This window comes from Wyeomyia smithii, chromosome 3 (assembly GCF_029784165.1).
Source record: "Wyeomyia smithii strain HCP4-BCI-WySm-NY-G18 chromosome 3, ASM2978416v1, whole genome shotgun sequence".
Taxonomy (NCBI): Eukaryota; Metazoa; Arthropoda; class Insecta; order Diptera; family Culicidae; genus Wyeomyia; species Wyeomyia smithii.
The window spans coordinates 138094588-138110691 of NC_073696.1; the positions used below are offsets into that span (position 1 = coordinate 138094588).

Sequence of the window (16104 nt, forward strand, 5' to 3'; positions counted from 1 at the left end):
TCCACTGGCTTCGGTGTTTTCCACGAAAATTTTACCGCCTCCTACAAACTCGATGCTCCTGCTTCCGTGTACGTCGCAGAACTTGCTGCTATTCAGTACTCTCTTGGATTCATCGAAACCCTACCCATAGACCACTACTTCATCTTCACAGATAGTCTCAGTGCCATTGAGGCTCTGCGATCAATGAAGCCTGTGAAGCACACCCCGTATTTCCTGGGGAAAATACGGCGGTTTTTAAGTGCTTTAACAGATAAAAATTACCGGGTTACCTTAGCGTGGGTCCCTTCTCATTGCTCGATTCCGGGTAACGAAAAGGCTGACTCTTTAGCTAAGGTGGGTGCTATTGACGGCGATATTTATGAAAGACCAATTGCTTATGATGAATTTTATAGCATTTTGCGTCAGAGAACACTCAACAGTTGGCAATCATCATGGAACTCAGATGAACTGGGACGGTGGCTACATTCCATTTTTCCTAAGGTATCGACGAAAGCATGGCTCAAGGGGTTGGATGTAGGTCGGGACTTCATTCGCGTGATGTCCAGACTTATGTCCAATCAATATACGTTAAACACGCATCTCTTTCGTATAGGGCTTGTAGACAGTAATCACTGCGTTTGTGGCGATGGCTACCATGACATCGAGCATGTTGTTTGGTCGTGTACCGAATACTGTGGTGTTAGGTCTGAGCTTATAGATTCCCTTCGGGCCCGAGGAAAACAACCGAACGTACCCGTTAGAGACATTCTGGGAAGCGGTGATCTCCAGTACATGACACAGCTATACGTGTTCATAAAACACGCTGGTATTAAAATATGAAACTCTTCTATCTATTTGTTAGATTACCATTCCCGCTACACGCTGAAAGAAGATGATACACTAAGCTGGAGACACTCAAACGAAGACTCGGCATCTTTATGTTCACGCAGACACCTCAGTCCAAACTGCTCAAATAGAACATCACTACTTAGCCATGTACAAATAAATAAATCGTATAACTCAATATAGGTAAAATCAAAATTGTAACTCCCCTCCTCTCACCTTAAATCCCCACTATCTCGTAGTCGGCCGCGAGAATAAAGAAAAGGCCTCCCTCTTTTCCCTGCTAATTTAGAATTTAAAAAAAAATGTACTTGGCTCAGTTAAACATAAATTGTATCGTGCCGTGTCAAATACACTATTTAAAAACTAAAAAAAATGGAGCCAAATTTGGCATGTGGATGTTTTTTGTAGTAACAAATATGCCCACATTGGTTTGACACCCTTCCCTCTTCTGGAAGGGAGGGGTTCCATACAAATGAAACACAAATTTCTGCACATCTCAAGAACTAACCCAGTAAATGGAACCAAATTTGGCAGGTGGATATATTTAGGGGTAACAAATATATCCAAAATAGTTTGACACCCCTCCCTCTTTTATAATGGAGGGGTTTCATACAAATGAAACACAAATTTCTGCATATCTCAAGAACTAACCAAGTAAATGGAACCAAATTCGGCAGGTGAATGATTTAAGTGGTCAGCTCGAGAACCAAGCAATCAAATACAACCAAATTTGCCATGTGAGTGTTCTAAGCGGTAACAAATATGTCTGTGATGGTTCGACACCCCTCTCTCTCCTGTGAGGGAGGGGTTCCAAACAAATGAAACACAAATTTCTACACATCTCCAAAACTAACCAAATAAATCGTACCAAATTTGGCAGGTGAATATTTTTAGAGGTAACAAACATATACATAACGTTTCGACACCCCTCCTTATTCTGAAAGGGAGGGATTCCACACAAATGAAACACAAATTTCTGCACATATCGAGAAATAATCAAGAAAATGGAACCAAATTTGGCATGTGGAAGTTGTTGGGAGCAAAATATATTTTCATGGTAGTTCGACACGCCCCCTCAACTTCTTGATGGGAGGGCTCTTATACAAATCAAACACAAATTTCTATGGTGGTTTGCCACTCCCCCGGAAGGGGAGGTAGGTTTCCCATACAAACTAAACAGATAATTCAACCAGATTTCCCGAAAAACAGCTCAAAATGATCGGGTCGATGCACAGAAGCTAAAACTCGACTCCAGACGCCATTGTAAAATATAATATGAAAACTTCCGGTTTCTGTTCGGAAATTGTCTCTAAATACCATCTTGAAATCCAAGATGGCGACTTCCGGTGTCTGGAAAGCTGGCGAAAATGACTAAAAACCACCCAATATGGGTGTTTCTTTCACCAGAACGAGGCCAGAAATTGTCTTCAACTGCCATTATGAAATCCAAGATGACGACTTCCGGTTTTTGAAAAACAGCGGCAAATGACCAAATTCTACCCAATATGCGTATTTCCGAAATTCTTATGATGCACTGAAGCCTCAGACAACATTCTGAATTGTAAAATGGCAACTTCCGGTGTCAGGAAAACAGCCGGAAATTACCGAATACCACTCAATATTTGTGTTTTTTTTTTTAACCAGAATGATGCTCAGAGGCGAGAAATTGTCTCCAATCGCCTTTTTGAAATCCAAGATGGCGACTTCCGGTTTCTGAAAAACAGCGGAAAGTAACAAAAACCAACCAATAATATTTTCGGAATCGTAATGATGCACTGAAGCCACAAGTCGATCTCAGACAACATTTCGAATTGTAAGACGGCGACTTCCGGTTTCTGGAAAACAGCTGAAAATGACCAAATAACACCCAATATGGATGTATCCGGAACCAGAAAGACGCTCATGGGCCAGAAATTGTCTTCTAATGTCTTTTTGAAATCCAAGATGGTGACTTCCGGTGTCTGAAAAACAGCCGATAATGACCAAATACCATTCAATATGAGTTTCCCTGGAACTAGAATCATGCAACTAGCTAAACATTTACCTTAGACACCATTTAAGTTGTAAGATGGCAACTTCTGGTTTCTGAAAAACAGCCGGAAATGACCATGTGTTAACCCAATATAAATGTTTCTTAAACCAGAATGACGCTCAGGGGCCAGAAATTGTTTCCCAATGCCATTTTGAAATCCAAAATGGTGACTTCCGGTTTCTGAAAAACAGCCTAAAGTGACCAAATACCACCCATGAGAATCCCTGGAACCAGAATGATGCAAGGAGTTGAAAATTTTCCTCAAACACCATTTTGAATTGTTAGATGGCAACTTCTGAGAAGCAGCCTGACCCTGGACACCATTTTGAATTCAAAGATTGAATACCACCCAAAACGGGTATGTACAGAATCCAAAAGTCGAGGATGTTATCATTCCGATAAAACCTATCATTTCAAACGATTTGTCCTTTAACTTTGATTATATCCTTTTACCGATTCTTCGTGCATTTACAGACTATTAGCAAATCGCAAGGAATCAATGAGTTTGGAATGTTTAAAATTATTTAATTAAACACAATAATGGGCGGGATGAAGTTTGCCTGGTCAGCTAGTATATTATAAAATTAATCCATAATATTATTTAGAAGTTTTCCTTCATAATTTTCATATATTTTGTAACAAAATTACAACAAGAGTTATCCATTTACAGGCAGACGCCTAAAAAAACAATAAATTTCATTTTTAGTGTTTCTAAAATATTTATAATTTTACGAATACTATCTACAACCTAATTTTTGGGAAGGCGCGCGAAAATTTTAAGGGGTAGGCGACATACTTTCTCCATGAAAACGGGATTGCATTTGAAAATAGCTTTTGGCATCCATCGCAAATTCAACTTCTATGTTATTGCTAATATGCACACGTTCAATCATTTCTAAATTTTATCGGCGAAATAAAAAAAATAGCAATGTTCGGGAGTTGGTCACGAACAGTATATTTTTAACTTTGTCACGAAAAATATTCATGAATGTGTTGATGAAAATACGACTCGCGATGACAACTTAAAACAAAATTAGAAACGTTTCTGGTTTCTCCTATAAATATCACACAGTTGAAAACATGTAAATGCAGAAAATTGTAAAAGGCTCTAAGCCCCGCCATTTCGACGCTTTTTCAGCATTCCTGACCATTTACAGAACATATTCCTAATACGAATATTAATCTTCTCTTAAAGGTCACCAACATGTCATTTGTGCGGACTGGGTGTACATTTAATTTATGAAACTTCACTTTGGTTCATTAAATCTTAATGTCATGATTTATCGATCACGAAACTGAAAATATAATTCATGTGATCTAGCGTTCCACGAATGAAATTAGACATTATATTTGAATTCGTGTTTTGGTTTATGAAGTCAGTAATTTATTTCATGAAACTACAATGAAAATTCATTGAACTTAGGATAAAGTTCATAAACTTTGAATTGGATTCATCACTCTGATAAGTTGGAATTTGATTCATGATATGAATTATTGAAATAATAATTTTTAAACTTAAAACTAAAAATCGTAAAAGATCAGATTTTATTCACGGCCTTAGATGCCAAAACGTTACGGGTTTGAGGATTTGCGTTTGTAGTAACAAGTTCGACAGACAGTATTATTTATGATTTGCACGGCAAAACAAAGTAAAACATAAATTAATAAGTTTTCTTTGGCAGCTTTTCTGCAGCAGTGTTATGCAAAAACCTGCCAAAGACGTTCGATACCCTAATCAATTTATAATAACATTTCAACCATTTTTGATCGTTTTTCCTAACGGATTTTATTTTTTCTGAAAAAGTACTGTAAATCTTTATTGATGACATTAGAGAACACAAAATGTTTCTCATCTATTTTTTTTAAATGACATTTGCATAGCATTGCATTTGCACTTTGCATAGATGTTCTTATGGGCTGAAGATGTCATTTTGTGCTATTATTATTTTTCGTTTTTGGTCACGAATAATTTGGCGGCATCCATAAATTACGTAATACCTATAGGAGGGAGGGGGGATATATTTTTTGGCATTACGATTTGTTATATAGGGGAGGGGGTGGTAATATCAGCGTTACGTAACAAAAAATCCATGGGAAGACTTTCCAAATATGAGCATTTTTATTTGTCATATTCTTCTACAGCGTTACGTAATTTTTATGGGGGGTAGGTTTTGGCGTTACTTTTCGTTACATATGGGAGGGTGGGGATCCAAAAATTGGGTTTTTAGCGTTACGTAATTTATGGATGTTGCTAATGCAATCGACGAGACAGGTGCGGTCAGCTGATTTTAGTTAGTTTTCAACTTTTGACAGCCTTAGGTATGTTCGAACGGTCGCAACTTGGATGCAACCCGGATCGAAAAGCACGAAAAACAAACGATCGGTTGCTCCAGTATGGTTAGTGACAATCCTTTACCCAATAATAAAATATCACTTGAGATTTTTTTTCCGGCATTAAAAGATTTTGTGTTTGGTTGTGTTTTGGTTTTGCAACTTAAAAAAACAATTACAAACGAACATCTTCCTGATTTGCCTCCAGGATGCACAAAGTCATTGTTCTGCGATGACACAAGCATTTCCGTAAAAGGAAAAAGTCTTCGTGTCATATGCAGTCGATTGCAGAAAAGTTTATATATATTTTCTTCCTACTTGCAAAAGTGGAAAATCTCTCCCAATGCTTCTAAAACTCAAATGATAATTTTTCCGCATAAGCCTAGGGCTTCTTTCCTCAAGCCAAACAATAATCACGTTGTCAAGATGAATGGGGTTATTTTAGGTTGGTCCGACAAGGTTAAGTACTTGGGACTAATTTATGATAAAAAACTTATTTTCAAAGAGCACATTGAGAGTATACAAGCCAAGTGCATCAAATATACGAGATGTTTATATCTTCTCATTAACAGGAATTCTAAACTTTGTTTAAAGAACAAACTTTTGATTTACAAACAAATTTTTAGACCAGCAATGCTTTATGCTGTACCGATCTGGTCAAGTTGCTGTTCAACAAGGAAGAAAACGCTCCAAAGGATTCAGAATAAAATTCTGAAAATGATTTTGAAGCGTCCTCCTTGGTTTGGTACACTCGAATTACATAGACTTACTGGTGTTGAACCATTAGAAGCTATGTCAAATAAAATTATTAACAATTTTCGACAAAAAATGTTGCAATCCTCAATTGCTACGATAAGCTCTCTTTATAGCCAATAAGTTAGCAATTAAGTTAGTTGTAAGTTTACTTCCCCTTTTCTGACAAGTAGGTTTAAATCCCTACGAATGATAAGTCCTAATTGCGAAAGCAAACAAATCCTAACAATTAAAATTACAAATTTCTAACAGTGTTGAGAAGTCACCATTTGTGATTGGACACACATACTCATTATTTACTAATATTTATCATAAATACTTAAGCTACTAACAAATCCCCCCTTAAAAAAAAAAAATTACAAACGAACAAGCAGTGAAACGTAACCCGTGGATTGCCTTATGGATGGTTAAAAAATATTTTTAGAGACAGAACGGTTTGTTTAATCGGTGTGACTTATTCAGAAAAGCTGCAGATAACAGTTTTATCTTACCGATAAAAGTATACACAAAAAAAAATATTTTGCAACACAAAACAAACGAAATCACACACACAATGGAGTACCTCCACCATTCGAACTGTCTCTCGTTCTTTCACACTTCCTTCATTGCACACCACCGAGTGTTGACGCTTGCGAGTTTTCTTCGCTTCCGAAACCATGGACACACACTCCTATTTACGGTCGCGTGCACTCCCCTACTCGCGAGCACGATCAGCCAAAAATAATTGTTTCAAGACGCATCGGAGTGGCGTGGCGTGATGCAGCGGATCGATTATAGTTAGGTAAACTGTGTAAATGTAGTAAAAGCTGTTCCTATCAGATGCCAAAATGTTTATGAGTTGTCGTCAAAATGTCGCCTTAAATTCTCTCAGAAACCAATATGCTGAACATCATGGACATCCTGAATAGTAGAACTAATGTTTGAAGTTGAGGTTGCTCTAAACTGGGTTCCTTCGCATTGTTGTGGAAAACATCAACAGGGTCTACTTATAAAAAAGTTGGTCACTCAGTTATTTGTTCCTTGGTGCACATTTAAATTTTGAGCTCGTACTGAGACATGAAGATCATATCGAATTTACAATCGTCTTTATCAAGGCACACCAACATTTTGATTAAAGTGTAATGTATGAACGACAAAATTTTAAATCTTCAATTGACTATTTAGTTCATCCTTAAAAGGACAATTAGTTTTTTATTTCAATTTAGGATATGATGCTGATCTCATCTTTGTGCTATTCCTGACATTAAAAGCTGTTTTCGGACTAAAAATTTGACGACAGACAGATTTTGATTGCCTACACGCCCGTTGGTGTGTTGCCAAAATACGCCAGTTTTTCACTGGAGGAATTGTCGCTACCGCACATAAGCAGCTTTTTACTAGAAAAGGTAATACCGTCACACTTACCGCTGACGCTGCTACTACTACCGCTACTGGTACTCGCTATCGCTGCTGCCCGCTGCTACATAGTTAGCACCCATCCTTCACTAGTAAACTGATTGCTTTTTCAAGACTTTTTAATAAATTTTGTTTTATTTCTTGTTATTTTAACACTTTTCAATAACAATTTTCAATAGTAGGGTAGCGAAAGGCTTCGGAAGGGTTTCTGCAGCAATCTTAACCACTGCCGAAGCCGTTCGCTACCTACAACAGTTCAAATAATCAAATTACAATTGTCTGTATTTGGGGGCTCATGCGTGGATAGTTTTCAATTGATTGCTACAAAAACGACGGGAATGCGTTGGAAACTAAGCGGCTTATAAGCATTTAAAAACACAAGTTTTGTCCCCTTTTTCGTTTTTATATTTTCATTTTCACCCCAATGTAGCCGATCTTCCTGAGAAATGTAGTTCTACGTAAAAAAAACAAGTCTTTATTATGCTCAACTTCAGTGATGTGTCAAGATAGTTTACAGTTCCAAACTTCTGCTAGCGAAATTTGTCAGAAAACCTGGTTGGAGAACACACAGGTATTTCACCAATCTGCAGTTTACAGTTCATGCGAAGCGAATACAACCACCACCTAACTGATTGGGGAGCGGGGGTGATAGATGCAACCGAAAGATCATTCAAATCGATCGAGTTACTGCCGCGGCTTGCAGAATTACGTACACACACAGCTGTTTAAATTGAACAGCATTGGTTGGCACAGCCGGCACATTATTTAGTTTTTCGGCAAAATAGGCACGAATTCTTCTACCACCTAATTTATCTTTACAGGCGGGACAAATAAGCATTGCCTTCCCTTGTGCGAACAAATCCTTGTGGGCACGACCATTAATTTCACAACAGAAACCGCGGGGCACTGGTTTCAAATCATTAATAGGCAGATGACACTCGCCGCACAGCTTCTTATCCATAAATTCTAGCAGCAATCGTATGTTCTCTGCCGCAGTTGTTTCAGTTTCAACCGCACTTGATAATATTGTGTTGAGTAAGTTTATGCAACCGGACACTCGTCTTATGTTTTATCAACACGTTCACTCGCGAAAACCTTGTTTTGAACATGAAATACGCTAGTCCACCTACGATATTAATCACGGTTTCTAAACTTGCAATCACTGAATATACCGGCGCACAGTTTGACAGATATGTGTTACGTTTTTAGCAGTCATGAGTCGTATTTATAAAAACGCTCTGAGTAGCTCATGATATTCAGAGTCCAACCCATGGTATCATGAGTCATAACTCATGATTCTATGAGTCCATGCGACAACGATGTGTTACGCTTATAATAGCCACGAGTCACATTCTTGAAAACGCTTTTCATAGCTCATGATATTTGGGGTTGACATCATGATATCATGAGTCATAGGTCATGATTCTGTAGGAAAACAACATTCATGATTTCATGACCTGAAAGGTAATGAAAACGGGAAAATATTTTTACCCGTATATAAATATATATATATATATATATATATATATATATATATATATATATATATATATATATATATATATATATATATATATATATATATATATATATATATATATATATATATATATATATATATATTAGGGCGGTTCGATTTGTAGGGGATCAAAAAATCGCTTAGGCACATATGATTTTCGGATTCTAGGGATCAAAACAAGATACTTTGCTCAAAAAACCATACCTCTGAAATGAATTCTGATGTCCCTTGCACTAACGTGTAGGTACCCAAAAGGTCGAATTTCAAAAAATCCTGTTTTGACCCATTTAGAGTGCCCCAATCGAGTCCAAATGTATGACCGACCCCCACTGACTTTGGAGGGGCGACCCACCCATGCTAGTGTTACCCCCCTGGGACCCCCCTAGGGGGTCTCCCATACAAAAATGGCTGTGAAATGGCTATTATTTTTCCGCACAAATGAAGTTTCTAGGAAAAAAATGTTTTTTTTTTGTTTTTGGATTTTTGTTTTCTCCTGCTTCGCATGGGATTCGGTCCTGAGTCTTCAGCGCATACATACACAATTACATATATTTCTGAGCCATTCTCATTGCAGATGGCGTTTGCAGTTGGCGTCCTTTTGAACATAAAATCGTATATCACTCTGTTACATCATATGTAACATTTTTATTTCGACCAGTCAGGCGAGCACCGCTGGTATGCTACCACAACGGCTACCACGCACGGACGCTCCGTTTCCACTGTTCCCACGCACACTGTAGAACCAGAGTGAATAAATAGAGTGACGCAGAGTCTGAAACCAGAAAAACCAAACGAACACTGCAAAGTCGGGTGTTTTCGTCAATGAAATAGTCTGCTGGAAGGCAACAAAAATCCATCCACTGTTTCCTCACAATCGGATTCTTCGGGAACCGAAAAAAACTCACATTCCTTACTGTTTTTTGTTATTACACAAAACGCACTTCATTTTATCTATCTCTATCAAACTTTATCAAACGAACTTGTTTTAAATTTAAATACAATAACTATCTTTTCACTCTGACAATAACAACACTCCGTTGAAGTCAACTGGAACTTGAGCAAAAAGGGGCTGCCAGAAAAATATTTTGGTGGATACATAAAAAAACCGTGTTGCTGTTTTGACTGAATTTCTCTCTGCGTCACTCTATCTATTCACTCTGTGTAGAACTAGTGTAGGTTTCGTATAGGATAGAAACGTCAACATAAATCATTCTACATCGTCCGCCAAAGAGTCAACACCTAAAATAAAAACCTGAAAGTGAAAGTGAAAATTGTTAAAGTCAAAATATATTTTTTTTAGTTTACAATGAACCCGCAAGATGAAATAGCAACAACATCATCAGCTATCGAAAACCCAATGAGTCATATACCCAAGCATGATGTTGCTGTTTTTGGTGTGTCTTCTGATTTGAATGATATTAATTTACCAACCGATCTGGATATCTTGAGATATTATTTTTACTTAAGCGAACGTGCAAAAACAGAACAAAAAAAGTTTTCTTATAAACAATTCTCTAATCACGTAACAGATAGGTTGGTTGGAATTTGGGAAAAACTTGGTATGGAAATAATTTCAAAAAAATATGTTGCTGTTAAATTGAATAGATTGGTTGACAAATACCAAGCCGAAATTAAGAAGACGAATAGAGACCTTTTAGTGTTTACCGGTACTCTGAACGTAATTTTTTATATTGGAGCATGTAAATGCGATTTGACGGCAGCTAAATGTAACTGCGGTTTGGTTCCAGAACGCCTCAAAGAGCTTATGCACGATCAACATAAACAGAGAAGACTAACAATTGATGCATTTCTGATGGAAATTGAAGAGCAAGGGACATCGTCATCAATGCCAACAATGCCAACACACGAAGATCTCGATGATACAACATACGTAGACGTACCGATGACGGTTGATGAAGATGTTATGAATAGAAGCACAAGTTCACAATACACAGAAAGATACGATTGTTTTAACTTTGCCTTGATGTGTGACAGATTTGGTGTGTCTGATAGAGTAGCGTCAGCATTGGCAACCAGTCTTTTCAAAGATTTTGAAATGAAAGATCAGCATGGCGAACCTCTCATCATGGATAAATCGAAAGTTCGTAGAGAAAGAGAGAAATGCAGACGAATAGTGCTCCGCAAAAGGTTTGATGATTCCAGTTTAATAGCGTTTTCATTCGACGGCAGATAATATGATACTTATACGAGAGAAAAAATTGATGGTAAGTATCATAGTAGGATGGAAAAAGAACCTCACCTTGTTATTTTGAGAGAACCGAATTCTCGATTGATTGGTTACGCAAGACCGGTAGAGGAAAGTGCTGAATACAAAACAACAAAATTGAATGAATTTTTCAACGATAAAAACACATCTCTGGATGCATTGATTGGCATATGCACTGACGGTGAGCCAACAAACACTGGCACACACGGTGGAATTATACGAAGATTCGAATTGCTGCTAAAAAGACCATTGCATTGGTTTGTTTGCCTTCTACACTTCAACGAACTTCCGTTTCGACATTTGTTTGGGGTTTTGGATAAATCATCCACCACTGGACCAACATCAACAACCGGGAAACTAAGCAAGCAAATTGAAAATTCTGAAGCTCTTCCGGTAAGTCATTGCTATCACTCATTTATTATAATTTTCTAACATTTTGAATGGTGAAATCATAATAAATTTATTTAATTATTATATATTTTTAGGTGGTGAGCGACTTTCAGAGAATTGCGTTGGAAAATATGCCTCCTGTTGCAGAACAGCACGAATATTCCACCGATTCGCAGTACTTATACGACATGGCACATGCAATTTCTAATGGCGTGGTTTCTGTGGATCTGGCTAACATAAAACCAGAGAAAATTGTACATTCTCGCTGGCTCACCAAGGCCGCTAGATTATTACGATTATATGTGACAATGGAAAAACCACCTAAAAATTTAAGAATTCTGGTTGAATTTATAATTAAGGTTTATGTGCCAATGTATTTTAATATCAAGTATTACAGCTCTGTCGTGTACGGTAGTGTATTATTTTTCAAGTACATTACTTGGGCACAATTTCTGGAGCCAAATTTACGCACTGTTGTCAATCATGTATTTAAAAATAAACCATATTTTGCACATTCGGAAAATATCTTGCTATCAATGTTGTTTGATGATAGGAAAGAGGTGCGCGACTCTGCTATCAAGAAAATTTTACGATATCGAGACAATGTTGAAGACCCATCGGAACTTAGAGAATATAAAAAACCAGATATAAACTTCCATTGCTTCGATTACACGAAAATGATCGATTTGACTGATAAAAATAACGTATTTGAACCACCATTCACGCGAATCATTCCGTATGAAACATTGATAGCATATTTAAATAAAGATGATTCACCATTTACTGATCCGCATATTCCATTACATATACAAGGAACGGAACAACACGTTCAACTGCTAGCTAGCGTTTCCAAACGAGTAATATCGGAAAATGTAGAGGCTGTTATGGAGGCGACATTAGAGAGCCGTGCGAAATTGCCCAGTGTTGAAACCAAAAAAGACTTCAAACAATAATTTTTTAGTTTCTTTCCTATGTTCTGATCAAATAAATTCTTAAAGGGGAAACAAAAATCCAAAAACAAAAAAAAACATTTTTTTCCTAGAAACTTCATTTGTGCGGAAAAATAATAGCCATTTCACTGATTTTTGTCATATAAAGTGCCAAAAATGGTGATTTTTTGATATTTTTGTATGAGAGACCCCCTAGGGGGGTCCCAGGGGGGTCCCAGGGGGGTAACACTAGCATGGGTGGGTCAGCCCTCCAAAGTTAGTGGGGGTCGGTCATACATTTGGACTCGATTGGGTCACTCTAAATGGGTCAAAACAGGATTTTTTGAAATTTGACCTTTTGGGTACCTACACGTTAGTACAAGGGACATCAGAATTCATTTTAGAGGTATGGTTTCTTGAGAAAAGTATCTTATTTTGATCCCTTAAATCCGAAAATCATATGTGCCTAAGCGATTTTTAAATCGACCCACCCTAATATATATATATATATATATATATATATATATATATATATATATATATATATATATATATATATATATATATATATATATATTTTATTTTATTTTTTTTTTATATATATATATATATATATATATATATATATATATAAACATTTATTTATTTATACTAGCTGACCCGGCAAACTTCGTCCCGCCTATTTGGATTTCAAAATGGCATTAGAGAATAGTTTTCGGCCTCTGAACGTCGTTCTGGTTAAAGAAACACTCATATTGGGTGGTATATATATATATATATATATATATATATATATATATATATATATATATATATATATATATATATATATATATATATATATATATATATATATATATATATATATATATATATATATATATATATATATATATATATATATATATATATATATATATATATATATATATATATATTTATTTTATTTTATATATATATATATATATATATATATATATATATATATATATATATATATATATATATATATAAACATTTATTTATTTATACTAGCTGACCCGGCAAACTTCGTCCCGCCTATTTGGATTTCAAAATGGCATTAGAGAATAGTTTTCGGCCTCTGAACGTCGTTCTGGTTAAAGAAACACTCATATTGGGTGGTATTTGGTCATTTTCGGCTGTTTTTCAGACACCGGAAGTCCCCATCTTACAATTCAAAATGTTGTCTGAGGTTGATAGGTCGATTTGTGGCTTCAGTGCATCATAACAATTCCAGAAATACCCATGTTGGGTGGTATTTGGTCATTTGCCGCTGTTTTTCAGAAACCGGAAGTCGCCATCTTAGATTTGGTATTTGGAGACATGCCTGTTTGTTACACCTAAAAACATTTACTTGCCGAATTTGGTTATTTTTGCTTGATTGGTTCTCGAGCTGTGCGAAATTTGAGTTTCATTTGTATGGAACCCCTCCCTTGTAGAAGAGGGAGGGGTGTCAAACCATTATGAATATATTTGTTACCCCTAAAAACATCCACCTATCAAATTTGGTTCTATTTACTTGTTTAGTTCTCGAGATGTGCAGAAATTTGTGTTTCATTTGTATGGAACCCGTCCCTTCCAGAAGAGGGAGGGGTGTCGAATCAATATGTACATAATTTTTACTCCTAAAAACATCCACATGCAATATTTGGTTCCATTTGCTTGGTTAGTTTTTGAGATGTGCAGAAATTTGTGTTTCATTTGTATGGGACCCCTCCCTTCCAGAAGAGGAACCTTTCTCGGCCCCTAAAACCCCTACATACAAATTTTCACGTCGATCGGTTCGATAGTTTCCGAGCCTATATTTATCAGATAGACAGACAGACAGACCGGACTGCATTTTTATAGGTATAGATATATGCGAATTTTCAATGTCAGTAACAGAATATCTTTTAAGTGATATTCTGTTGCTGACAGTGAAAATTACTTGATAATATCATTTTATTTTTCACTGACATGATTTTTAATGAGAGTTGACACGGGTAACACTCGATATCATTGGAAATTACTGTTGTGTGATATTCATTTTGCAGTTTCGAAATTTCGCAGCCCTGCTCTAGACCTCTGAGAAATAGACTCAAGAAGTTATTAGGCATTCTTTATCAAAACATAGCGATCTAGGTTAATATTGAGTGATCTACATAGATCACTTAATAGCACAGACATGCTTTGTCTAAAGGTAGATCACAATCAGTCAATCAACTTTGTCGAAAACACCAATACTCTATTATTTGAATTGAGGTAGTTATGGAGCTATAACCATCAATGTACGTGATCCGCCCCAATGTGCGTTGTAAGCCATGAATTTATGGCAGACTTATTGATACCTGAACGTATTTTTCAATGCTTTGTGCCCAAGCTGAAGTTTTCGTATATATACACAACAACATCAATATCGCACGCTTAGCCTTGGGGCTAATAGCGGTCTCGATCAACTAGATTAGTTGAGAGAATTTGTTATCGATATTGTTTTTGGCACATTTTGCATGTGTAGGATAAGTACAACCATACACCGTGCCCCAGTGTTGAGTCGAGGAAATTTCCAGCTCGAGAAGTTCCTCGACTCGATCGGGATTCGAACCCGATATTACAACCGTGTGGGAGAGCTAGCCGACCGACATCGCTAACCACAGAGCCACAGACCATTATTATATATAATTTATTTTTTTTAAGTAAAAACTAAAATTATCTTTGACTATAGTTGCATATCAATCATTTGTTTATTTTCTCATTTTTTGTATTTCAAAACAAAAGTGTCAACATTGCTTGACTACCACTTTGTATATTTTGTACACATATAAAATATTATATTATATTGTATGTGTACACAAATACAAAGTGGTAGTCAAGCAATGTTGACACTTTTGTTTTGAAATACAAAAAATAAGAAAATAAACAATTGATTAATATACAGCTATAGTCAAACAAAATTTTAGTATTTACTAAAATTATCATTAAATTCTGTAGTATTTAATCTTGAAGGATCTACCATCTAGCTTCACTGAAGAGGTGTTTGATAGCGCTTTACGCTCGTAGCCAATCGACATGTAGCAAATGAAATTGAAAGTTTCACAAATATTAGGAGGGTTGGTCGAACTAATTTAGTTTATTTTTTACAGATGGATTCTGATAATGATCTAATAGGAGACGCTTGTGATAGCGATATTGATAGAGACCGAGACGGAGTTCAGGATAGTCAAGACAATTGTCCTAAATTAGCGAATTCCGATCAATTGGACACAGATGGAGATGGTCGTGGCGATTTGTGTGATCCTGATGCGGACAACGATGGTATTCTTAACGGGGATGATAATTGTCCAATCGTTCACAATCCCGATCAAACTGACGCAAACCGTAAGTAGTGCTGCACATTAACAAGACACATAACACATAAAAAATCAATATTTCATGAAATTCGCAGATGATGGAGTTGGAGATATTTGTGAAGAAGATTTTGATCTAGATTTGATACCAAACTATCTAGACAATTGTCCCAACAACTCAAAAATATTTTCAACAGATTTCAGAACTTATCAAACGGTTGTGTTAGACCCAGAAGGCGATTCTCAAATTGATCCAAATTGGGTTATTTATAATAAAGGTGCGGAAATTGTACAAACTCAAAACAGTGATCCCGGTCTAGCGGTAGGGTAAGTAAAGATACCATTTTGACATTGAAACA

At 36.4% G+C, this 16104-nt stretch overlaps 1 protein-coding gene across 2 annotated transcripts in view; it reads left to right on the plus strand.

Moving 5' to 3' along the window:
• LOC129731353 (cartilage oligomeric matrix protein) overlaps positions 1–16104 on the plus strand; it is a 531272-nt gene that overhangs the window by 473649 nt on the left and 41519 nt on the right. For both annotated transcript variants that reach the window (XM_055691254.1, XM_055691255.1), the window contains 2 exons: positions 15542–15776; positions 15844–16072. In XM_055691254.1, the coding sequence (XP_055547229.1) occupies positions 15542–15776; positions 15844–16072 (464 nt within the window). The remainder of the gene's footprint in view (positions 1–15541; positions 15777–15843; positions 16073–16104) is intronic.